The sequence below is a fragment of the Boleophthalmus pectinirostris genome, unplaced genomic scaffold (genome assembly GCF_026225935.1).
Source record: "Boleophthalmus pectinirostris isolate CB_2022bp ecotype Guang Dong unplaced genomic scaffold, ASM2622593v1 HiC_scaffold_19, whole genome shotgun sequence".
NCBI lineage: Eukaryota > Metazoa > Chordata > Actinopteri > Gobiiformes > Gobiidae > Boleophthalmus > Boleophthalmus pectinirostris.
The window spans coordinates 19,070,968-19,098,866 of record NW_026571140.1 but is presented as its reverse complement, the minus strand read 5'-3'; the positions used below and the strand labels follow the sequence as shown (position 1 = coordinate 19,098,866).

The following is a 27,899-nucleotide window of genomic DNA, read 5'->3' as shown; positions in this document are numbered from 1 at the left end:
TGTGGTTTATTTTTATGATCATTGTTGTTTTCTGTTACGAGCAGTCATTTTTAGTTTTTTGCATTTTTTTGTTTGTTTGAGGGCGAAAAATTACATGCAACAGATGATACAGGAAAACATACTGTATTAAAAAAGGTTCCAATATTATACGTTGATTTCAATAAATGTAAAAGGGTTAAACAGTCCTATTAAGCAAAGTAAAATGATAGCAAAATTAAAAAGGGAGAAAATTAATATTGCTTTTTGGCAAGAAACTCAACTGTCTCATTCAGAACATGAAAAGCTTAAATGTTTGGGTTTTTATACTACTTTTTTTCTTCACATAAATCAGGAAACAAAAAGGGAGTTCCAAAACTAATTTCAAATAAGATATAATGTTGAATTTACATCTGAAACGGTAGATGAAGAAGGTAGATGTCAAAGGAAAAATAGAGGGAAAATCCGTAACTTTATTAGTGTATATGCTTCTCCTGGAAGCCCAGTCTATTTTTTTCCAAAAGGTCTTTGATTTGATAGCTCTTGAAAAGTATAGCACTTTGATATGTGCAGAAGACTTTAATTCAGTGATGAACCCCAAGTTAGAAACAACAAATAGCAAGAGGAAGAAGACTTCTGTTGACTACTGGGTAAACAAACCATTTCACCTTTGGTGTGATGAGTCCTATGAGACTAAATGGAAAGGTATGGAGTTCTCTTTGCCTGATACACCATTACAATCAGTGCTTGGTTTGTACTTGTAATTTGTGCCAAATTAATTCTGCAGTATTACAATTTCTGTCTCTGTCAAAACCTTGGGTGCAAATGGATAGCAGGCGGATGATGAGTTTTGTGTCGTGGTTGCGGATGAAAAAATAGCCCATCTGCGCATCTCTACCAGGTATTAGAATTTGGCTACAAGTTGTAAAAATATAAGGACTACAAAGACAATTTAAGTTATTGGGTTGGCTGGCCGGTGATCCACATTTTCTACCAGCAGTAAATGACCCTAGATTTAAACAGTGGTTGCTTTTGGGTATTACAACATTCAGTAGTATTTTTTCCATGGGACAGATGGATAGTTTTCAAAATCTCTCTCTCAAATTTGGACTTGGCAAATGTAATTTTTTTCAGATATCTCCAGCTCTGTCATAATTTTGTAGAGAAAGTGCAAAGTGCTCTGACTGTAAATCCCTCTAACTTAATTCAAATTATTGTAGATATTTATAAAGGATCCAGCCATAAAAATATTGTAGGCAACATTTATAAGGGTTTAAGGGTCAATGGACAACATCTTGATTTGAGATATCAATGGGATAGATTTGGCAATTGAAATCCCAGAGGAGCTCTGGTTGGAGGGATAGAAAGCCACTATCAATTCAACAAACTGGAAAGATTTCCTCTTGTAAGAGCCTGTTATTATTATTATTATTATTATTATTATTATTATTATTATTATTATTATTATTATTATTACAATGGTATGCAAATCAAAGATTTCGGCTACTCAGTCCCTCTGTCAGAGAGAGTGTGGATCTGTCAGAGCAGATCAAGTTCATATATTCTGGTCATGCCCAGGTGTAACCAACTTGTGGTTGAACTAATATACTCAGTGTTGGGTCTTTGAGTTAAGTATTACTGATGCATACTTATTTAGGATCATCCTTGCCTCAGGGAAAAAGTCTCAGTAACAAAATGCTGGCTGAAAATGGAGGCACCCACAATGAGTCTTTTGATGCAAATTATTAGACAAATCAAACCAATGGAAATTATGACTTTCAGTCTCTGCTTACAACGAGACAAGGGACAAAAACATTGGAAAGGATGGGACTGCTATACACAATCCATGGACAGTTAATTATGACAGTTGAATGTACATGTAATCCTTATTTGGTTTGTATATTTAGTCTTCTGCATGCTCTAAAACTTTCTTAAAAATAAAGTTACCAAAAAAACCTGATCCATCATCTCCTAAAAGGCAGTTTTTCTATCAAAACTCTCAGGTCATGTGTTTTTCTGTGCTCTTTCATTCATTTGCTGTTTTGTCCAAAACCTGTGTTGTATTACAGTTTTTTTCTCATTTGGGAGATGTTCGATCAGTTTTGAATGAAAATTAGCATTTTGCTGAGATTAAATTTTATTTAAGAAAACCATAACCCTGTGTAGGATTTTATAGGAGCTGTAGTGAAAACCTGTGTGAACCTGGTTTTCATTAATAAAAAGCAAAAAAAAAAGCATTATTTTTTTGTACCCTAAATGATTGTGTAATATTGTACACATTTACAGCATTGATCTCAATCTCAAACCAACAGAAAGAGTGTGATACTGGTCATACAGGTCTCTGACTCCCTCACACTACATGTCTAAAAGTGTGGGAGCATGTTCTGTCCAGTGTCTGGATGCTGGTTAGGTAAGTTTATAAATATGATAATTGTGTTTATATTAGTGCTGTCAATCGATTAAAATATTTAATTGCAATTAATCTCATGAATGTCATAGTTAACTCGCGATTAATGGCAATTTCATTTCATAATAATTTTTGTCCCTTGAATAATCATTTTAATACTCTTATCATAACAGAAAAGTGCTTGCTTTGTGCAATTTTTAATTATTATTTTTTTTATTGCAACTGTGTTTGTCTGCCCCAACGCCTGCTGTAATAAGGGGGATGACGTCATCACATGGCACTGTTTACATGTCATGCAGCAAAGCTTTTAGGGAGAAATTAAGTCCAGTGGCAGAAGTACCTATTAAATAGTGAGACAGATATGCGCTCCTCCCTGAGTTTATGGATAAAACAACAGTTCGGAGCAGTGATGACAGTCGGAGGAGAGAGGCTGCAAAAAACTTGCCTCTGCCACAGTCCTTATCAAGGGTAAGCATGGATTCGCCGTATGTTTTGGAGTGGACTTTATTTTGTGTTTTTCTCGTATGAATAACATTAGCACACTTGACAGGATTTCTTAGTTTCTTACAAATTGTTTTCCTGGATCCTGTAGTTTTTCTTATGTTGTAAGAGTGTGTGTAAAATCCGTCAGTTGTCCAGGTAGAATCTGTGGCAAAAGGAGAAATTCAATTTGTCAACTGGACAAAAGTTTATTTTGGTCAAATACTTTTTGAACTGAGTGTGGGGTCATATTAGCATAAACAGAAATGGAGGCCTTAGACATCATCTGTCTCCCATTTACAACTCCATCCTCAAACCTAAATCAAAACAAACAAAGAGAACAATAGGGATAGCCAGGTCAGGCCCAGAGGTGTGAAAGCACCCATTATGGCCCTGAATGATTATGCTAATGTGACCCCACACTCAGTGCAGTTCAATAGGCTTAGCTAACTAACAGAAACTGTAAACAAGTAGGATGTTAGTTTCAGAGTAGTTTCATTGTAGTTAGCTCCTCCCTTCAGGCAGATATAAGGCAGTGTCCTCCAGTATTTTGACCAGAACTGAAGAAGGGGGTTGGATGAGCTGCGAAACCTATTCGACCAAAATAAACTTTAGTCCAGTTGACAAATTGAATTTCTCCTTTTGGTAATAACAGTGGCCACAACTTAGGAAAACTAGTTCGCCATAAAACAATTAACACAGTTAAAAAAATTAACACCATTAAAATGGTTTTGCATTAACTCGTTCATAACATGATATTTTTCACAGAGGTCAGTTTATATTTAACCACAAAGTGCCCTTTTTACAAGAGTGTTTACATTTTGCACACAAAGTTTTTTTTTGTTGTCTGTTTTTTGAGATTTTACCTACAGATCCTATTATTAAAACTATTAAAATATAAAGTAAAACAAAACACATGTACCCACACAGTGCGTCTCAGCATTTTCTTTATGGATGAATACGTACTTGCAAGGAGCACACTAATGGCTCGGCTTATAAGGGCTCCGTGGGCACTGGCAGTCACACAGCTGTAGGCGCCCTCCACCTCCGCAGAGGCTGTGGGCAGCAGCAGCAGAGAGCCATTGGGCAGGTACTGGAGGAAGTCTGCCCCCTCCAAAGGCAAAGCTCGGCCATCCTGGAGCCAGGTGATGTTCAAGGGTGTGTCACTGGAGCCCAGGCCACAGTCCAGCAGCACAGGCACTCCCGGCTCTATCACTACATGGCTAGGACCTGCTCCACAGCTCAGCTCCAAGGAAATTGGTTTATCTGTAAACAAAGAAAATAACAAGACCTGAGTAGATTTTATAAAGGCAATTTTCATCCAAACTATAAGTCAATGAGTAACATGGTAACCAGCTGGGTCACTAATGCTTCATAAATTCATCACAATCGATTGTCAGAATTCACTTGAAGAAACACGAACACTTGAAGGAAGTGTAATTGTTCATCTTAAAATTCACAATGGCTTAACATTAGGCAAACTGAAAATCCTCTGTGGTGTGACGACACAATTTCTTTGCATCCACAATATTTTCAAATATCCACCCATTTCTTTCAGTTTCGGTGTCGGAGGATTTTAGAATATGATGTCATAGTTTCAGATGGAGGGTAGGGCAAATATAACTCTATGGGTGATTCATGGGTTTCGAAGGAAGTAACCAAAAAGAAAATCCACAAATCCCCATCATTATTAGTTAGGAATTGGGTAAAAAAATTGCCATATGAAATAAATGGCTCAAGAGTTCTATCAAGTGACACAATCACATATTTGTTATTGAATTAAACCACATTTTGAAGCAACTGTATAAAAATATTTCACCTTAGTTTGTTTGTGCTAATACAGAAGATCTTAAATTTTTATGCTAGTTTCTGTTTCACGTGGTACAGCCCAACAATTACAGAGATATTCATCACAAGCCAGGATTTCTGCCATTTTTAAAAAGCAAATCATACCATAAACTTCTGACCTACCCTCAACAACTATTTTCTGAAATAATGTCACCTTGATTATTTTGAGATTCTAGACTTTCATGATTATGGTCAGGGGCAAAACAAACCCCCAAGTTAATCCAATCACACCACAAAATCTGTAATTACAATACAGATATGATCTTTTCTGTCACAATTTCCATTAAACAATAAAGACTAACAGAATGTTGGAAATGTAATTACATAATGTGACATCATCTCAAACCCTGCACAGCCACAGCTGGTCTGGAACATTTTGACAGAACTAGTGATCGCACAGCGCAAACTCATATCCCTGCACCAATCACAGCACTACAATTATACAATTAACACATTCAAATAACAAAAGTGACATAAAAACTGGAGGCACAATCTTGCCCACGGACACGACATCAGTGAGGGGTGAAGAAGAGGGATCAGACCAACTATTTAGCAACACTTCAGAAGACATGCGGTGCTCCCCAACCACTGCCTCACTGAAGACAATTACGGACATATTCTCAGCATCTACAAGACCAAATCAGATTTACTGATATTTTATTACAACTGTATCATTTGTCATCTTTGGCTCACTCCGTCCTCTTTATCGTATTTTAGGCCCAGTAGAAGCACATTAGATTGATAGATGTGGTAGGCAAAGGGTCCAGTGGGAAAAGAGGAGCTCTCCAAATGAATTGGGTGTAGCCGTTTGCAAGGATTTGTGTGTCAGCAGCAGGGCATTACTGTCCAGGAGCGAAAAAAAACAAAAACCCTAGTGTGGAGTGTGGGTGGAGCTGATGCCTTATTAGAGACTTACAACTGTCATTTCCAACTCAATATCAGTGTTTTTGGGGTAAGAATCCATCATATTTGCATTATTTCATTACATTGTTAGGATAATTATATTTACTCTCATGGAAAAGTGATATGAGGTCTCAAAAAGCAAATATTGTAAGCACAATTCTGAAAAAGCAGCAGGGTATGTGTCTTAGCATAGCTGTTTTACATAGGATAAATACTACTAACATAAGTATTCTTGCCTGTAAACAGAAAAAGGATTATATTACATCACTAAAAGTAGTAGAAAGATATATTACAAATGAAGCAAATCAAGCAATTTGGTGTGTTTATCCACATGAACATCATTGGCAGTAGATCTGAGCGGTCAGATCTACTGCCTCAGGTTGGCAGTTCCCACAGATGAATGCTGTTTTTGTATCCTTGAGCAAGATACTTAATCCACCTTGCTACCAGTGTCTGTGTGCACTGGTGTGTGGATGTGTGTGTGAATGGGCGATTGGTTTCTTGACATAAAGTGCTTTGAGTGCCTTGAAGGTGAAAAAGCGCTATATAAAAATACATTTAGCACATTGCAATGACTGCAATTATTTACGTAACATAATTTTCCCATAAAAGGTGCTAACCCTGTATTGGCACTAGAGCCCGAACGATATGGATTTTGTTGTGGCCGATATGAAACCGATATAATGTGAGATGAAGCTGCCGATAGCCGATATAATCACCGATATATTTAGTGATGTAAAAATTCACTGTAAATCTTGAATTGTTTAAAAAAAACTTAGGTTTGGCTCTAGTTGATTTTAAATTGGGTTTATTTAAGCAACATTTATTGTTATTCTGACTCTTTACGTCATATTTACAGACAGTACGTCGGCCTAATGGCATTTTTTGCATCACATTCTAGCTACTAGTGATGGGTATTCCAGTTCTTTTTAGAGAACTGGCTCTTTTTCTCGGTTCACTAAAAGCAGCTGGCTCTTTTGGGTCCTAAGCGGCTCTTCAGATTGTTTTGTTGCAACCAGGACTAAAACAGAACTGAACCAGGACAGAAAAAATACTAAACCAGGACTAAAACGGATCTAAACCATGTGTAAAACAGGACTAAACCAGAACTGAACCAGGACTGAGTGTCGGAACTCGGTCTCTATCTCTCTCCCTCTCTCGAGCCCAAGATTAGTCCTGGTTTATTTATTTTATGCTGAACTACAGGCAAATATGCACGTTTTTTTCTATCCTATGCACACGCAGATTTCTGAAAGTTTCGTTTTCAGCCGCTGCCGCTGTCAAACTACAACGAGTCTGCACGCGGCGTGAAGAGAAAAAAAGTGAGAGAAAGCGAAAACACGGCTCCCAATCCCAATAAGGATCAGGCTCCCGTCGTTCGCTTCAAAGAGCCGGCTCTAAGAGCCGTTTCGTTCGCGACCGACCCATCACTACTAGCTAGCAAAAAAACTAGCGCTATTAGCCTTTAGCCGTAAATGCTCCGCGCCGCGGTAATTAATTATATGCGCAAGTATCATCATTCACACGTCTATTCACAGCTCCTTTACATATCAATGCAGGTTCAGTAACAAATATACGGCCAATATAGTCACTTTACAATAGGCCAATAGAAAACAGCTTGTTTATGTGCGGGAGCTACAGCAGCTAATAGCAAACTAATGAGAAAAAAATAGCTTCAAAGTCGACATATTTCCAACACTCACCGCTCACACAGGGTCCTCCTCACATCACAAGTCTGCACTAATAAATGTCCTTTTACTCCAGACTCAAACCGATTGTCCGTAAAAAGAATATAATCTGTGTTTGGATCTGTGTCTGCAGGTGTAAACAAACACACGCGAGTGACGCGACTCTGGGTATGTGTTCAGGGACAGTACGGACACACACAGACAAATGACTCCGCGGATAAATACTGATGCGGAGACACATATTAGGACATTTATCTGACTGTAAATTGGAATAAATGAACATAATATAGAGAGTCTAAGATTTATAACGAAGTATAACATGACCATGGGAAATATCGGCCCATATCAGCAAATATATCGGCCGATAGCAGATATGCCTCCAGTTGTCCATATCGGCCAACCGATATATCGGTTGGGCTCTAATTGGCACTGTACAAACATGATCTGAAATGTGATTCTTGGATTAGTTTGTCAGTTCATGTGTTTTTGTAAGTTCTTCTGGGCATGTTAAAAATGTGAACTTTGAGCAACCCTATTATTAAAATCCAAATATCAATTCCAAGTGTAGAGTTAATATATCATGTAGAGGGAAGTAAAACAGTACACACATCAGTCTAATCTTCCCATGCACAGACTAAACTATACCTGAGGCCCTGTGGTGGGCAATGAATCTTAATGCAGCAGGTGAGGTTTGAGTACACAGCTCCACACACTTCTCATTCTCAGTTCAACTCGTTAGGCCTCATTTAGTCATTAAAACGTTAGCAGCCATTTCCCAGCTCTCTGTTGGTGTTTCACATGATAAAAAGTAGAGAGGTGTTTGCAGAAACTAAAATAATCATAGTTAAAACATATTAGATAAGTACATTCATTAAAAAAAAAAAAAAAAAAGAGTAGTGAGAAGGCCTTGTTGAATCATTATTTTACTGGGAGAAACTGCTATCCCTATCCCAGACCAATTTCAGACTCCAGGTCATACATGCAGGGTTCAAAATCGTCATATAGGCTTATTTCAACAATTAAAACATGTACATGAACATCCACTTCTTGCTATGATGAGATGCTCTAAAATGAGGGATAAATATGCTAAAACGTGTTTGTAAATGTCTTGCTTGAGGTTCACGTATCTCAGAAAAAGTAAGTGGACTATATTTTAAATCTACAAATTTTGCATATCTCCTAAACAACCATTGTGATGTTGTCAATTGTCAACATATCCTCTTTAGTCAACCAAGTATGTCTTAGGTTGAATACAGCCCTAATGAGATGCATGTGAGTCATCTTTGTTTTGAAACAAATGGATCATGTATTTTTTCTGATTTCTTGATCCGCCTACATCTTTGTAAAATATAATGTGTATAGTCAGCTGGCCTATCTAGTATAGCACAATTCTGATACTATATCATATCTATATAAGAATTCAATGATGAATTATTAACACATGATTGGACAGAAACCTCTTGAATGCTTGGTGATTTGTGCACATGTCCTCAGATCAGACTGGTGTGTATGCTGAGTCTCATGAGGACACAGTGCACTGGAGGGGGCTAGGGCAACAGTGAAGTGGCCATTTTACCATTTTACTGTGCAAGAGGGAGCTGCTCGAGAGGACTGGGCGCTGAGCTGTGAGCCCTAGGTATGCTGAATGGACTGCCTCGGCATGGTTCCAGGAGGTTCATGGCTGCTCTAAGTAGAAAGATGACAGAGGTTTACAATGAGGAGAGTTAGAGTGTGGAGACATTGTGGCTCTCTGGGGGCTTTTCAAATTATAAGGAGCAATTTAGAGCAACTGCTTTTTTAAACTCTTCATTTTAATATTAGATTTTTTACTGATAGTACATTGAAAATCAACACTGGATAACAAACACTGAGAACCATCCATGGCAGAGGAGTTTTAATGTGGTCAAATATTTATATGAGTCAGGGCATCTTTGAAAACATATTATTTCTGATTTCAAGTTTTGCTGTAAGACCACAGCATATACACATAGGACTAATTTGGACCCAGGCTAGTCCTAAAGGATCTGCATAGGAAATTTTAAGGGTAGCTGGTGAGAAGTTAGTTCAAGAGCAGCCAGACCTTCTATATCCTGATCGCATCCAGAAGGGTCTAAAAAATCTGACTATAGAGCATGACAAACTACTGTCCAAACATGGGACAATCCAATTACTGTTGCATACTACAAATAGTATGGGTCTCTCAAATGCAGGAAACATCTCCTCTTATTCTTAGTTTACCTGAGCTACATAACATCTTTGTTATTTTCCCATTTTTCCATGTAAGCCTCCATAATTGTTTCCACAAAGTACCATGTGCCTTTTTGATTGGTTAATCCACCTGTCAATCATAACAACTGAAACTGGGGAGACACGATATGATTCCAGATCCACATATCTTTGTCAAAGCATATGGTTCTGGCTGGCCAGGTTAGTGTTTTGGCTGAACAGTGTTAAATTTATGGCCATCATAATGACTTTATTGTGACTTTATGACTTATTCTTTATTCTTATCTTAAGCACAAACAAAATGTGTTCATTTCACATGGCGCTAGTCATAATGTTCTGTCTTATCCGGGTATATCTATTTCATATCACATACAAGTATCAACAAGTAAATGAATGACCATGGTAATGGACCAAACTGTTCTATTTGCAGGCAGCCTAACAAAATTGGGCTGAAAGTGTTATTTGTGAAAGAGAAGAGCAGCGCATTAACTCTCATTCTGTGGATCTCTCTGTTAATGGGTCACCTATTCAGCATCATCTGAGTGAAAGATGAGTTGCAGAAAAAGCTGAGTGAGTCAGTGCTGCACAGATATTAAAGGAGCTCAAATGGAGGTCAAGAGAGAATGGACACCACATGACCCCATAGCCACAGCTCAGGTTTCCTCTCAGCCAATGGATACAGCTGTCTTTTACAAGCCCAAATCAAAGCTGTAAGACTGAAATGAGCATGTAACCTGCTGATTGTAAGGATCATAATTTTAACATTATGGATAAAATGTTATAAGTTTTATTACTATACGAAGGTTAAGGGGACTCTTCTGTTCCCAGTAGGGCTACATTTGGGAAGCACTGGGATTGCAATTAGATTTAGACTTAGGCTTAAACAGACTTTATTGACCCACAATAAAAATAACTAAAAATATATTTTTTTTTAAATGGTAAAAACTTCTAAATAAGTATCAGTAAAAAATAGCAAGAAGACACTAATTATATAATGTATGTACAGAAAGTAAAAAACAAATATATTATAAATACAGTATATCACAGTTACTGTATATACAAGAGGTCAAAAGGAAGCAGTGCAAAGATGATATGATAATTGACAGAAATACAGACTTATTTGTTACATAAGGGTGAGTTGTTGTACAGTTGTAGGGAGAATTATCTGTTACATAAAGGTGAGTTGTTGTACAGTTGTAGGGAGTATTATCTGTTACATAAGGGTGAGTTGTTGTACAGTTATAGGGAGTATGTATGAATGTCATCTGTATCTCTCACAGTTTGAGTGGAGCTGTAGGAGCCTATTGGAAAATGAGCTCCTCTGTCCCTCTATAGTCTGGTGCAGTGGGTGAGCAGTAGTGTCCATGATGGAGAGAATAACATTTGCAATTTTTGAAAAAAAAAGAAAAAAAAAGTTATATTTGTGCAGAATAAGCCAGGATATTCTGCTGTTTGTGGAGGAAATGATAGTACTGCAAACATTGCTAATTACGTACCTTCAAATTGAGATTTCAATTCTATTGCGATTTCTTTTGTAAATCAAATAAAAATACATATATTGATTTAAGTGCCATGTGATATTTAAAAAGTGTTTGTCTTGATATTAAAATTAGTTGCTATAGTTTATTAACTATACTTATTGGCTTTTGTTTACTACTCAATGTGCCAAATCATGAATGTGCTCCATGTGCCTAATCATTAATGTCATGTCAGGAATGTGAAAAGTGATCACACCTAATTCAAAGATAAAGGAAACAAACAAGGATACAATAAACTATAAAGCACTGAGTAACAACGGCACATTTCATTTCTATATTTTTGAGACAGAAGTGAGATCTGATATGTGTCGCTTTTGTAAAGAGCAACTATGCACTTCAAAGCACCACGTGTATCTGCTAAATTGACACTAATTGCTAGAACTTGTACTTTGGAGAGCACTGTAGGTGGGAGTTGCATTATAGGAACAAGGCTTTCTAAAAGGTTGTTGGAGTGACTGACACCACTGAAGAGTGCTCTGTTACCACATGGGAAACTGCCAGTGAGGCACAGCCACAAACCTCAGGCCCAGATCATCTTGCCGGCTTTGTTTGATCATTTAATTACCTGCTCCATATCAATATCAACAAGATAAGAGTTGTGCACCAGCCTACACGTGTGTATGGCCTCAAGCTGCACCAACATGGGTTCTAATCAATACTCACAAGCCACAGTTGTGATAACACAAGTGGCAAGACAGTCAGCAATGAGCTGTGCAGCCATTCAAATGCTTTTGTTGCAGTAGTCCTAATATTAGTACCAGTGTCACATAAGAACATATCATTATATTTAAATAAAATACAGAGAAACAGCAAAAGAATAATTCCTTCATAAATAAAAATTTAAGATTTTATTCTTTGAGTTTGGATTTAAAGGTGCACTTATAATGTTTCCAGTAGAGCTTTTTGAAATAAAGTGCATTTTCAGTGCATTTCACAGTGTAATTTGAAATCTAAGTTTGTAAAGCACTGCTGAATACAGTGTGTACTATTGTCATTTCACATTGCAGTCATAGTTTGGGGCTCATTATAGCAAGACAGACAGCTGGCACACAAAGTACTTACTTAGTAAACAGCATGCTACTGGTTTATGTAGCAAATGTGCAAGAGAATTTTTCAACTGTATGGCCCCTATGATTAAGCTTGTATTGAACAAGAGCAGTGGTTGTTTTTGAATATGGACTTGTTTCTCATTTGGCTAAAGAGCGTAACTTTGGCATGAGTCTTTTTGAGTCGTGTAGAGCAGTGTTTACTTGTTTTAGGCTCTGCTCGGGGCTCCACGTCTCACTGAGCTCACAGTGGAAGTCTATGAGTCACTCACAACATGAACAGCTGCTGTGTCAGGTGTGAGTGCTCCAGCTGTGCCTCTCCCAGGACACTACTGCACCACATACAAATACACTCACCCATATACACACACTAACACAGGACTGGGGAGAATATGCTTGATTTTTGGTGGAGATTTACTTTTTTGTTTTTCCACACTTATAATTAAATTTAAGGCTGACTAAGTTAAATCTAAAAGTTTAAAGGTACAGTATGTAACTGTCTGGAAGTGGCACATCACCTGCATGATTCCATGGAAAAAGAAAGTTAAAACAATACTTTGGAACATTCTCCATGGAAATCACTGTTATGTCTGTGGAATATTATAGCCAAATTAGCAAGTACAAGTAAAAAGAATCAAGTTTGTGCCAATGCAAACCTGCTTACACTCCCAAGAAACATGTTTTTCAGTGTAATAAACAAACAAAAATTAATTAATTCATTTTAGTTTATTTATGGCTAGAAAATAACATACTGTTGCTTTAAGTGATTACAGCAGAGGCCATAGTCATGAGAGTAGTATGTCTAACAGTAAGAGCAGTCAAAACATGTGTTATCACAGTATTAACAAAGTAAAAGAAAGCCTACTGCAAAAATGTGATTGAATTTTCTACAGTAGCAGTAGCAGCAGCAAAACAGTGGTACATTTTGTCTTACATGTGACTACTACTTTTATACTGGATGTAATCATATTTGAATAATGCCTCTGTAGTTCTGTACTACACTAAAGACTCTGCTGATGCATGCAGCAGCAGTGATTCTCCTCTCAGTCAGAGTCACGGCTGAGTGTGCAGTAAACACAGGTCATAGTGGGACTGGCCAGACCCAGGCGCCCCACTCACAGTTTACTGGAGTGAATAAATGCAGAACACAAAGTCCGGGCCAGTGGGGGCATACCAGTGCAGACCCACATGCCTCCTGCTCTATGTACAGTGCTCATTCATCCCAGGCCACTCTCAGCCAATCAGAGTCCAGCGTATTCAGGGAGTCCGCAGCATGGGGCCTCCACATGGCCATGTCAAGAGCCAGCACAAACGCTTACATGAGTCAACAAAACTTGAAGAAACTCCACTTGGAGCAGGATTGGACTTAATTAGAACCAGAATATTGTAGTTGAGAAGGTGTAAAGTATTCCTGGTGATGGTAAACACTAAGAGTCAGAGAGAACACGTCTTGCAGCATTGATTTGACACAGTTCATTCTTCAGTTCTACACATGTTCAGGGATGAGGGTCAGACATGTCTTACAAGGGCTGTATGATAGATGAGATTGCTATGTGACATTGTGTGTTACCAGTTCTGAAGAAGGGCAAGCTATATTCATGTCATGTACATTGGGATATTTACAGTTAATACTCAGTTTTATTGATAGTTTAAAAAAACGTGTTTATTGTTTGAATCAATATCCTTCATAGCCTTTTATATTACGAAATGGGGAACAGAGCTTGTTGATTTCTTAATGTTGCCTTAATTTGGTCTTCCTGAAGTAATACTGTAATTGTTATAGATTAGTTTTATATTGTTTGTTATGCAATCATGTAAACATGATATCTGAAATATCCTCAAACAGACAATTTACTCTCGACAAGTCAACAAGGTACCCACTTCATAATTTGTGCATTGTACTAGTTTGTGCTAACTTTAATTTAAGTGCACTTAAAATGAAGAGTTATTGCTGCCTATGATGTGCTTTGCTAAACTTGTTCATATGTTTGATTTGGTGACATTTCGAGGCACTACTCACCAAGAGGAAACAGAACAAACCAACAGAATCAACAAAACCTTTGTACATCACAAGGGAGGGGAGAGCTTGAATTCCAAGAAAATGCTTTTGAAGTAATTCTCTTTATAACAACCACTGCTATTGACCCATTTGGTGTGGGTAAATAGAAAACGTAGCTGCCAAAGAATGGTGCCGGAAACTAAACAGCAAATCACTATACTGAAGAGGAAATGCCACAAGCCACCAATAGGCAAAAACATCTTTTATGAAAGATTATGTCAGAAAACGGGCAGGCAACATTACATTCAAGTTTCATTCACAATTTGAATGTATAGTTATAACAGAAAAATTCACTAATCTAATTAGATAATTTATTTTATGAATTAGACAATTTGTAGTAATTAATGAATGTTGAAAACATAGTTTCTACACTACACACAAAAACTATATTGTATATTCTGGCAGAGTTCTGTAGATTTGCTAAGGGACCACTATTCAAATGAACATATTCAGTACACAGATATCCACAGTGGAAACTCAGCACAGGGCATCTTTAAATAATATGCATCCTAATTTAGCATGGACCATCAAGGGAGGGGATCAAGATGCTCTCACAAATCACTGCTGACACACCCACTCGTCCCCACATACCTCCAGCATTTGACTGCACCTTGGCGTGCACACACACACACACACGGCACACACACGGCACACACACGCATACACACACACGCACACACACACACACACACACGGCACACACACACACACACACACACACACGGCACACACACGCATACACACACACGCACGCACGCACACACACACACACACACACACGCACACACACACGCACACACACACACACACACACACACACGCACACACACACACACACACACACACACACACACGCACACACACACACACACACACGGCACACACACGCATACACACACACGCACGCACACACACACACACACACACACGCACGCACACACACACGCACACACACACACACACACACACACACTCACTCAGAGATACTTCATTTAGCGCTAATGTGCAATAAGCTATTCACTACAGGCACTGCTGTCCGGCAAGATCCCATTTTATGTCTCCAGAGATGAGCTGTCACACTAGACGTTCACACAAATATGGAAAGTTTACCCTACAAGGCATGCTAGCTTGCAGAATACTGTCATTAAAAGTGTCATCCATATTAGATAAAACAATCAAGGAGGTAATTACGAATGCAATTGCTTTGGCGAAGAGCACACACTCATTCAATTTCCTATTATTGAAAACAATGTAGTGTGGAGATAGCAACAAAATATCTCTCATATGTATATAGTAAATGTTTGGCACAAAGTACATGTGAATCAAAGCATAGGCTGGCAGAGGCAAACAGCCATTAATATTCTGTAGATGTTATTATATGGGAGCTAGAACAGCTGGTCCTCCATAGAACACACACACAACACCCCAGGCTGAGCACTTTAAAACATTAAAAATGACAGTTAGGTTCATAAAGTGGCCCAGGAGAGGAGCAGGCACCTGCAGTGGCTGGGTCTGCCTGCCACACAGGCTGCATTCAGGCGTTTACAATAAGATACAATGGGCCATTAAAAAGGCATGTTACCTGCATTAATGCAATGTCTTTATGTTTTAGGGTGGACCTATGTATCAAAAAGTTTCATTGCAAGGTATATTTGTAGGCATCCTAAGTTATTTTCAAAGAAATGGTATAGTAAAGTAAATGTATGATCATTCCCATTTGAGGTTCCAAAAAACTGGTCCAAACTAAATAAATTCAAAGTACCCTGTTTAACTGCAAGTATGCTTCGTGTGGGGGGAGATAGGGGGTAGGTGAAAACAGAACAGATGTTACATAATATGTCCAATATAACAAATGAACTGTTGTGTTTGATCCAAAATATCCCATACATTTAAACCCTTGCACTAAAACACCTAATTTTTAAGACTTTATGAATTGCACCACATTCACACCTTTCTTGGCTCGTATGTAAAGCGACTTAAGATTCACTGCAAATATACATTTCTCTGCAAATATAGGGCTATATAGAACACCACAAGTGAAGAATGAGTGTGCTCTGATTGTGTGAAGAAGATAGGTGTGTTTGAATGCAGTGACACTTGAGCCCATGCTGTCATCAAATATTTAAGTCTATGAATATCTGGCTGAGAGGCTGGGAAGCTATATGCTCATTAGCGCACTACAATGCTCCTTCAATCAAAGCTTTAGTCATTCTAAACAAGTCTTAAGAATTGCATGAGTTCTGTGCTGCATATAACACTTGTAGAGCATTTTGCTCAGCTGTGGGCTTTTAATGTTCATCTGGACTGAAGAGTGAACAGTTAGACATTGACATGTGCAGGCATTAATCTACTACAAGATTGAAGCCCACAGCCACAACCAGCAAGAGTTCTACCAGAGCTGTATGTCACAAATATATTTATTGAGGCATAAAAACTAAAAGACTATTTTGGCAGCAGAAGCACACTGAGATACAATTCATGTTCTGTTTTTCCCCATAACAAAACATGATGTATGCTGAAACTTGATTTAAACAACATTAGTTTTCCACACTTGTCTCTGCTTGTACAAAGTAACACACTGAAGCAGAGCTAATGAAGCTGTGATATTCACATAAAGTAATACTAGGCATTAATTAGTCTAGGTTGTAGATGGGAGGTACAAGCTGAGAAAACAAGTGCAGCTGAGACAGTAGGTATAACAACATAGTTTAAGTTAAGAGCAAAGACACAGTTCTCTATTCTTTCTGTACTTCGGGGAAAGTTTACTCTTCTGTTTTGTTCTTATGTGGAGTAATGTGCTAAGTGAAGCTGACAATCCTATTTGATCTTCCATAAGAATGCACAAAACAAGCTCATTGTCAATAATTGAACGAATGGCCCTTGGCCCCATATTTGCCCCAGCAGAGACCACCAATTCATTCCTGTCCTGGAACCTTCCCCAGCTGCCAAGCATTCGTGTTCCATTGTAAAAGATCAACACATGAACACATATGGGAGAACACAGGACAGCTCCGATCACTAAAAGACATATTTAAAACTATGTATTTGTAGTCACTGAGCTAAAGAGGAGTGATCATACAAAAAATAACAACACTCATTCATGCCCCAAAAAAGCCAAAGCAAAGACTGCGCAAACTAAAGTTGTCTGAAAATAATAAATGATTAATACAATTCAGTTCCTTTTGCATGAGAAAAAAAAATGTCTGTAACTTAATCATTCTTTGCTCAATTTTGGATTGTATATAGTTGATTTCCATTGTCTGGTAATTCAACTAAAAGGATTTCAGCACCATAAGATGCATTGTACTTTCTAATATAGTCAGCTCCAAGATCTACTATCATAAAATCAGTACATTCAGAACAGAATATTTGACGTATTCCTTTTGGAAAATATAACTTTAACAGACAATTGACATATTTAACTAAGTGCAATGAATGAAAGTATATTATTTTGGTCACCAGTCAAATATAATGCCTGAGTTTTATTTTTGAGTCTTTGTATTTTCAGGCATTCATATTGTGCACTGGTCATTGTCATGGTAATTCTTTGTGGCAATAGTTCACCAACTCTTGGCCTCTAGTGACAGACATTTCACCTTCCTAAGCCCTGCCTGTTTTGCTACAATATAGATCTAGATTATTACTCATATTCTCTGCGTAGTACCAAGTGCAATGAGCAGTAATTGGTGGGTAACATAGTTTCACTTTTGCTTGACTGGACAACTGCTTTTATAATTAGATATGCAATCAAAAAGACGACTCCATAAGTTAGACTTGTCTTAAAACTTATGTTTACTTTAGTATATTCAATTGTCCCAAGTGTGGAAAGTCTGTGTTCCCAGTGCGATAACGTGCTCCTCCGACCCCTGTTAAACTTGCAGCACCAAAGCCCCGTGGTGTATGCTGACAAAGCGAACCATGAAGAATTCGGCCATGCCCTGCGAGCACGAGCGAGGCCACACGAGGTGAAGAAAAAACACACATTCCGCATGGACCGTGCAAGGTGCAAACTCAACCGCTACTATAAATGTGTATCAGTCTGACTTCATGTGGGTGAACTGTACTTCAGACAAATGATTCCGCATGCAGTCCCGTGGAACACAGCACTAGTGAGAGAAAGAAGTAAGCCCCTTACCTTGTCTGGATGGGCCACAAAAGAGTGAAAGCAGACAGAGCAGATAAATAGTACTCTCCACCGCCATGTACAGCCTTTGATTTCCACCAGTGGGGTAGCAGCGTGCAGCGTATACAACCAGCTATACCGTTACAGCGAACTGCATACTTTGGATCCACTATTGTCCCCGGCAGCGCCTAACACAAGCGTGTTAAGTGGAGGTTCAGCCCTCTTAGCTCGGCAGTGCACTTGCTGGTTCTTTTCTTGACAAAGCACTTGTTTTAGTCGGGGGAGAGCCGTCGTGTCTCTCGGCGCTTCAACGCCATGTTGTGAACGAATGTAAAGTGTGTGTGTTGGCTGCTGCTGCTGCTCCACGCGCACACGCGCACACGCACCACATTCACCAGACACTGGCTGGCTGGTCGTCGCTGGGGTCCTGAAAAGCAGTCAGTGCTTTAACACACCCCTCTCCTGCTACCTCTCTTTCTTATTGCTCGTCTCCTTTTGAGGGCGCACTGAAGATTCGCCCTTACCGCTCGTTTTATGAAGATAGACTTGGACTTACAAATGAGTCTAATGTGCGTTACCTCAGGCGCCCTTTCCTTGTCTGATGGGATGTCCGTTCATCCTTTGTCAGTAAAGTGTGAAGAATTTTTGAAGAATGATGTCTGAGAAGAAAAGACCTGCGCTTATAATTTAGTCGACATCAACACTACTTCAAATGGAAGGCTGAGTAATGCCAATTAAATACGATATTGATGAATATTAGCATAGGCCTTAATGATGGCATTTTCCTTCACATTCCCTCACTCAGCCTGACCGTAGTCATACCATTTTGTTGAATTATTGCATGCTTTCTTTTGAGTGACTAAAAATGGAGAAAAGAAAAAGGCTCATGTGCCCCTGGAGCAGGAGTACAGGAAGCGCGGGAGGAGGAGAGGGTGGTAACGGGGGCGTTGGTGGTGTGCATCCCAATCAATCACACAGCTCGCCTCCTGCACCGAGTGCTGAGGGACCCACTGACTTGTGCATGCAAACACACAGCGGGAGCCAGCTGGAGCCCAGCCTTCTCCGCAGACAAAGACTCGCCTGGTGCAGCGCTCGCAGCATCACTCGTACCAGCGGCAGCACCGTGCTCATTCACACCACACTGAGGCTGAGGAGGGAGGGAGGCTTAGGAAGCTACTTCACTCTATATTATAGTGCATATAAAATACAACTGCTGCTGCTTGAATACAATGTGGAGAAATGAACAGTGTAGAATGACACACAAAGAAAGAGTCCATAGTCGGAATCTAGTTTAAAAGTATGACTATAGGGTCAGGTTAAATTCAAGAAATGGAGAATGCCTGTAATGATTATTTCCTGTGCCTTAGATTGTTCATCTGATGGTGTTCATTTAAGCCTGGTACAGATTGATTTAAGATGATGAGAGTGAATGAGATTCATTCATTCCCCCAGTGTCTGAGAGTCCGATTATGTGATTACTCTGAAAAACTAATAGGACTGCAGTGTCCTCTGTGATTGTGGTCAAGCTGGAATCTCCCACAATTCCATTTTCATCAAGAGCCTCCATAATAAAAATGAACATAATCTGGCAGCTTCTCATCTGTTATCTAGTGCATAAAATGATTATACACAATACTGGAGATTACATTCAGTAATAAGACCCAGTGTAGGTCTACACCAGAGGATCTCTGATAAACCAGACGGCCATGCTCTAAACTATATATCTTAACCTCAACTATGGTTTGAGGTTGGTTATAAATAATAACAAAGGTAATATAAGAGTAATAAGTGTGGTGCGACTGTGGTAAAAGGGCTATACTAGAGAGATCTAATAATCTCATTACTAGATTTTGGATGTCTAAAATATGTGTCTCTGGTGCACTCTAAAATGAAAAAGAAGTCAGAATTATTAGACCAGATCAATATTCAACAACTGCAGTTGTTCAAGCATATAAATTTTCTCTTTGTAATATAAAGTAGTTACTATTGAGCTGAAGTGCAAATTGACAGTGAAACAAGGCCAGGCACTGTTGATTTCTATAAAGAAAGTAGCCTATTATCATTAAAAGCACATATTCTTTCACTTTCCTCTCCTTGTTTTTGTCCTTGTTCCTAGGACACTAGTTCTATTTATTTACATGAATGTTGTTTGTGTATTCTAATGCTGTGTTTAGAGCTCTCTCAAGGTCAGAGATTCCCAACTCCATCTGACAGCACGGTGTCTCCTACTGAATAAGTGAGGACATACTGATGCAGACACCAAGGTAGAACAGTGGCCTCTGCTGGACAAGCAGTGACATAACCACGCCACTCCAGACATGCTTTCTTTGCAGCATTCATACAAAGGATACCCATTAATGAGAATGCCCAGAGTAATCTCCTCATATGTATGTAGACCTATTGTATTTAACACGGTTTAGCAGCCAGAAAGATGTTTGTGTGCATTTATCAAGGAATGACTAATTTTAGTGGCTAAAATTCAACACTAGGAAATGTTTGGTGAATAAACACTACGCTGTGGTTCATAGTCCATGTTTAAATATGCAAATGAGGCTGGTGTACGACCGCCTTTGCGACAGTGTTATTCCACCTCTCTTTGCTGGAGGTGTGCCATCCACATGCTTGGGCTGAAGGAAAGCGTCACCATAGAAACTAAGACAACGGTGGCACATGGGCTTATAGAGGGTGACTGGGCAAATGGTTTTCTTTAGGAAGGACAATGGGACGGGAACAAGCTGGCACCAAGCCGAGATTTAGGACATCAAGTAGGGATATGGAGTGTCCAACAACAAGCACTTATGTCTAGTTCATTTGAACTGAAATTGAAACTGGACAGTTGTAATATCAGTTGTTGGTTCAAAGACTAAAAGTGTATTACAAGTGTGTCTGATTCATGTTATTTATGCCTTCACTTTTCTGTTGTGCAAGCTCGTACAACGAATGCACATCATCTTAATGTTCCCTTTTGTAGATCTCATTTCTGATATTATCTCGCCAAAGTCATGACTTTTATACACTAGTTTTGTTACTATAGCTTGAGCTTTTCACATTTAAATGTATATAACCTACATTTAAACTGAACATGTGAACATGTTTTAACAATTCACACATAAAAATACACAACCATACAATTTGAATGGATGTATTTATTTTATAACCTGTAAAAATAAGAGTAGTTCCAGAAAGAGATGACAGGTGCAGGCCGGGGCTTAAGAGCATTACACATGCATATGAGACTCAAGGCTTACAGGAGAAATTATACTAGTTCATTACAAAAAAAGAATATGGAATTGGCGTGAACCTTATGGGAGGATATTATTACAGATCTATTGGAAATGCATGTAGGTCTTTTCTATAGGTACATGTGCATAGTCATTCTAAAACTCAGTGAACTTTCATTTAATTATACTCAACAACTGGAACAGACGTGAATATGTTAGAAACTCCTTTAATCGTTCGGTCAAACACAGCAGAAAAACAGTGACATCTGATGGACAGATTGCTTCTGCAACCCTATGTTTCTATTCTATAGCAAAATTATTCTATGCATTAAATGTGTAGATTAGACATATTTACCACGGTCATTATGTTTAAACTCCGGTAAAGTCAAATTTCATATAGGCTATAATAAAATTATTATGTTATGGCTATAGCCTAGTTCTTATTTGTACACAGGTAGTGGTCAGATTAAAAGCAAGTATCTGTAAACATTTAAACAGACAAAAACAGATCATAGCAAATTCCTTTCTTTAATTCCTAATACAGTATGAATGAAGAGCGCCTGAGCGTAGTTCAGCACCTTGGACAGAGAGCTGAACAGTGATTGGACCAGGCGCACATCCAGGATTACAGTAATCTGTCTATTGGTGTGGATCAATGTGCCAAGCGCGCTGATTGGTAGACTCGAGGTTCTACTGTGAAGCTATCCTGTGCCAAAAGAAATACTCTATCAGTTTTATAGGCGTTGAATTGATTTGCACAGCGCCCATAGTCTATGTGCTCGTACATTCCTCCACAGTAGTCTCAGACGGTGCGTTATACAAGGAAAGAGGCGACTTTATGCTGAAGGTAAGAAGCTTACGTTTGCTCTGAACATCGTTAATGCCTATGTGCGCTAGCTTGAGTTCTGACAATACACATTACATGTCTTTAGAGCTAGCGCTGATTATAACCTAAATCTAGCCCAGCATCGGGGCCATCTAACGCCAATGTGAAATCATTAGCATACTTTCAACATGGTGATACTAAAATCTATTACTATGTTGAGTTTGTTGATTATGCAAATTCTCTTTAGCATGCTTTAGCTATACTACAAACGTGTATTTTTAGTTATGTATGTGTATAAAATGCATTTTCTTAATTTTTGTAGACTGAAAACAAGTATACTCTGGCAAAACATTCCCAATGGCTGGTGAGTAGAATCTAAGCCTATGCTAGTAAAATCCAAATGGCATTAGCGTTTCTAAACATGCTTCTACTGTGCAGAACCAAACTTCCCTCCACTTCCTGGGTTCCTCCCAGTGAAACCCTGCTTCTATCAGGACTTTGAGGAGATCCCAGAGCAGCACCGCAGTCTGTGCAAGAAGATGTACCACCTGTGGATCTGTGAGTTACACTGACATTCAGGGAAATTTTAGGCACTGTGCACTGAATGAAGTACTACCAAAGTGTTTACAAGAGCCCTGCCACCTAGCTGTAATTTCTGTAGTTGGAATAGAGCCCTGTCCAAACATTTACAGAGTAATATTCTTTTATTTATATTTATTGGCCCATGAAAAAGATGGACAATGCTGTACCAACTAGGACACAAGGTGATGATTAAGGGAGAACCTCAAAAAATGTAATTATTTCATTATTTTTCTGAATTGAAAGATTGGAATTCTTGCTTTCTTTCATGTATTTGCTGATATACTCAGATATATTTATTCCTATATTTAGGTATGCCTGCTGAGATGTTTTTTTTTTTTTTTTGTTCATAGAGGAATTGCTAAACTAAATGAGTTGTGCCTCATAGTAAATAATTTTCTCTCCACAGAGTTCTCATGTAAAAATAGACTACATAAGGTAGTATAGTATATTTCTTTGGCATGTGTGTTTTCTGTTCAGTTTGCCATTTGTCTCTATGTTTGTTGAGTCACAACATTTTTTGCATAGAATGTTCTTCTCTGTTTCATGAGTTCATGCTTTTCATTATTTAAGTGAATGCTCAAGCTATTCTATCAATGGAATGATAAGCATCTTTGTGCCATCATTTTAAATTGAGAGTAAGGATTCACCAATACCAATACATACTGCTATTGAATATTGGATACTGTAAAATTAGCTTTGTTTCCACAATATCTGGGCGACAGTAGCTCAGTTTTTCCACTGATTAGAAGTTAGTGGTTCGAATCCCACTCTCGATGTTCGTATCATTGGTTGAGCATTCAGATTCACTGACCCACAGGCTGGCGATGCAATTCCAGCTCCCACAGATGAATGCTGTTGTTGTGTCTTTGGGCAAGACATTTAACCCACCTTGCCCCTAGTATCTGGGTATGGTTCTGCGTAGTATCCTTGATGTGAATTGCTTTAAGTGCTATATAAAAATGTGACCATTTGGTTGGGTCTTTAATTGACTATTTACAGACTGAGTTTGGCCTAGATATTTGAACTTTATTCATATGAAGCTATTCAGTACTTACAAGAAGGATAAATAACAGTTGCATAACACTACTGGATCTCTTGTATAATAAGTTAACTGTGTTTTAAGCAATTAAGTGCCACTCTCAGTTCCTGTACTGGTATCGGTTAATATTGATTATCAGCAAAAAATTTTAAGTCAAATAAAGTCAAAGTATTGATATTGGTGCCGTAACTGAAAAAGCCGGATCAGTGCATCCCTAATTGAGTCAAACAATGCAAGTATGTCAACAAATTTAACTAAATTAAATGCAGGTTTTTTATACATAAAACAAAATAATAAAACTGAAGGACACTCAAAGCTCCTTACATCACTAACCATTCACATACTGCATTCATAATAGGCAAGGTGGGTAAAATGTCCAGCCCCATGTCATATCTGACCCACCAACTGTTGGGTTTGTGTCAAAACACTTTAACATTGGGCCATGCGTTTCATTTGTACTGACTTTAATGTGTATTGCACTCATTTGATAACATTGTTGCTTATGCATTTTAGTGAACACTGCAACACTTGCAGTGAATCTCATAGGCTGCTTTGCCTGGATGTTCGGAGGAGGTGGAGTCACAAACTTCGGGCTGTCCATCATATGGCTCATCATGTTCACACCTTGCTCCTATGTGTGTTGGTTCAGGGCAATCTACAAAGCATTCAAGTAAGTTAACTCTGTTAGTCAACCAAGATTATTAGGAATATACGATTACCCAAAGAGCAATAGGAACCTACTGCTATATTGGCTAATATTGCATGAAGTCAGAATTATTTTGCCCATAAAAGAATATGAATGTTGGTTTTACTTCAAATAAATGTAGTTAATTGCATTCACTTTATTTATCCCCTGAGGAGCAATTAAAAGAGACAGGATGCGTACATATTTCAATCACATCCTCATTATATTTCTGTACTGTTTGAATCAATCAATTAATTTGGGGTTTTGCATTTTGTTTTTAGGACTGACAGCTCTTTCAACTTTATGCTGTTCTTTTTTGTGTTCATGGCCCAAGTAGGAATCAGCATTATTCAGAGCATAGGCATCCCTGGGTGGGGTGTTTGGTAAGTTGAAGTGATTGAGAGTAACATAAGATGACATGGTTTATGCTGTTAAAGGTATTATTATGTAACTTTTCTGGTTGGTAGTCACATTTATGTCTCCATGGAGATATTATTCCTTTGCCTAGAATTATCTACTATACTACAACTGGTTTTAAATCTTGCCTCTATTTAATTACAGGTATTTTATTGCTCAAAACATTTAGGAAAACTTGCATTTTTACTGTGAGCAGATCTGGCCTGAAATTTGGCTTTGTGTCCTGTGTCCCTGGAGAAAGTATGACAGTAATGTCATACTGTGGAACATTCCAGGCAAAGCAACAATATCTCCACAGAGACAAACATGTATGATCCACCAGAAATGTCATTCTGAAATGATATACTCAATTATATCAACTGCTTACATTATCTAAAAATGCAGAATAAAATACTGGTATGTATAAGGAACTTTATTAATCCATTGTGAGGGAAATAACATTTAAGTTACTCTGTGGTTGTTGAACTTGTAAAATGTTAGGGCTATAAAATGGGTATTCTTTGCTCAGTGGTCTAATTAAACTGACAGTGATGGACCATCAGAAATGGCCCTCACATAACTTTTTAATGCTCTTATTAGATTTTGAGAGGCAGTTAAAGACAGCCTCAAATGTCATCTGACTCCGAATAATGATGTGATATTAATCTTATGTCAGCCTTCATAACGTTTATAAATGCCATGTTTTCCATGTTGAATATCCTCCTGTATGAGAATTGGACTGAATTGATATTTCACCTCCAGATGTTCAGCAGCAGTAATATTTTGAAGGACACTATTCAATAACATGGAGATTGTCAGAGTTTGTGTGAAATGCTTACGTGATGTGTGTTTGTCCTTGGCAGTGGTTGGCTGGCTACCATCTCCTTCTTCAGCTATAATATTTTAATTGCACTGATCATGCTTGTCCCAACAATCATGTTCACTGCAGTTGCCTCGCTGTCCTTTATTGCCCTGACCAAGGTAAGGACTAAACGCTACACTGCATTGAGTCTTTTGAGTTTAAAACTATGGCCTTTTAATATCTCTATGTGAGCTAAATATTTTGAATCTTTTTCCACCTATGGTTTAAATCCACAGTATTTCACTTTTTAACCAAAATAGAATAAAATAAAAGCATGTTTTTCAATTTGATTGGCTTTATTGCACTTAAAACACACATACCTTTACTCTAGGCTTGCATCTTCACAAACCTGACTCTTATTTGGCCTAGAGGATGGCCTCCTCCTGTTTTTTTCCATGGAAATGTTGTTCCTTTGGCTATAATCTTCCACAGTATGCTATAAAATGTATCTATCTCCATGGAGAATGTTTCAAAGTATGATTTTACGACACTACACTAATCAATAACTAATTACAAAAGAAAATATTTCAAGTGTAACAGCTTTGGTCAGTGCTGAGATAGATTAAAAAAATGTAAGGCCAATAAATGTGTAAAAGGTAGTTCTAACAATTCATAAAGATATGTCATAGTTTTGTTTTCTTATGATAAACAAGAGGTAGACAAAGATGGATGCACTGTATGTATAATGTGGTATGCATCAAAACCTAAGAGATATTTACTATAGATCTTACCTCTGCAGATTCACAACTTCTACCGAGGAAGTGGAGGGAGCATGTCCAAAGCCCAGGAGGAGTGGGCCACTGGGGCGTGGAAGAACCCCCATGTGCAGGCAGCAGCACAGCAGGCAGCCTTAGGGGCAGCAACAGGGGCCATGCAGGACCAGTACTCCAGCCCGCAATACGACCAGAACCAGATGTAGCCCTGGAAAATAGATATCTAATGCAAAGCATATGCCAAAGAATGATGGTTAGAACATGAAAATATGTTTTGGATATTTGCATTGGTTTTGCAGCAAATATCACTCTTAGAGCAGGAGATGTTTACTGCTGTGTCATTTTACAAATATTTGTGGGAAATGTTTTGTGTTATTTTGGTAGTATTTTGAAATAATTAGCATGTCATGAAATTTCTATGTTTTGCGATCACATTTTACGTTGTTAATCAAGAAGTTCTAGCCTGATGTAACTTTATTTTTATGCTGTTTATCTGTGATTGCAAAAGAAAGTGGTGTTACAGAAAGCATCAGTCTGATTGCAAGTCTTCATCTGGATTAAACTGGAAATGAAACCTTTCTGTCTTTTTGATATACCAGAGCAATGACATAATCACAATGAGAAAAAGTTAAATACCACAAACCACCATCAATGAGCTGATGGACACAGAACTAATTATGATTACAGTTAAAATAATAAAGTAAGAGTTAATGATATCGAACATTCACTTTTCCTCTAAGAGCCACGTTTCAGTGTCGTGTATTTTATATTGTGGCCACTTGGAGGTGCTAGAGTCCTTGCTTACAAACTCCACCTCCACTATAGATCACAGTGCACAGTTTGGCAGCCTATATTTTTTTCTTGCTTCACTGCCTTTCAGCCTGGCTTCGTCTCATTGTTGCAAAGCACCTTCCTTCAATTTCCTGAATAAGGCGTCAGAAGTGAAATCACTACACACCCACTCAAGGCAGCAATAGCAGGTCTGAGAGCTCTATCTCAGCAATCTTCTACGTTACACATTCGGCTATTTTGTGCACTTGCCTCTTACCAGGCAGTCCTGTTAACAGTAAAGGAGCTCTGCTCTCAGTGGAGTAGAAACCTTGCTTCTAGGCACCTTAAGGATATTTGGGAGTGAGCAGCATTTTTACTTTATGCTTAAACATAAATGTGGATTTATTTCAATAATTGGGCGATCGTTTTGAAAGGAACACTTACATAAAATAACTGGCCGTAATAACGTTCAAACTGTGGTAACTAATATGAATGTTTAATTCATTAAAC

At 38.3% G+C, this 27,899-nt stretch overlaps 2 protein-coding genes across 2 annotated transcripts in view; one reads left to right on the top strand and one right to left on the bottom strand.

Moving 5' to 3' along the window:
* Positions 1-18,580, bottom strand: part of igdcc4 (immunoglobulin superfamily, DCC subclass, member 4) — a 35,697-nt gene extending 17,117 nt beyond the window's left edge. Inside the window, exons 1-2 of the mRNA XM_055154698.1 lie at positions 18,307-18,580; positions 3,830-4,129 (exon numbers count right to left, since the gene is read on the bottom strand). Of these exons, the coding sequence (XP_055010673.1) occupies positions 3,830-4,129; positions 18,307-18,373 (367 nt within the window). The 5' untranslated portion in view covers positions 18,374-18,580. The remainder of the gene's footprint in view (positions 1-3,829; positions 4,130-18,306) is intronic.
* Positions 18,581-20,455: 1,875 nt separating this feature from the next.
* LOC110175366 (secretory carrier-associated membrane protein 5-like) lies at positions 20,456-26,824 on the top strand. Its single transcript, XM_055154768.1, has 6 exons — positions 20,456-20,480; positions 22,780-22,899; positions 24,476-24,632; positions 24,929-25,030; positions 25,907-26,024; positions 26,645-26,824. Exons 1-6 carry the CDS (start codon positions 20,456-20,458, stop codon positions 26,822-26,824), a joined length of 702 nt encoding a protein of 233 aa, XP_055010743.1.
* The last annotated feature ends 1,075 nt before the right edge of the window (positions 26,825-27,899 follow it).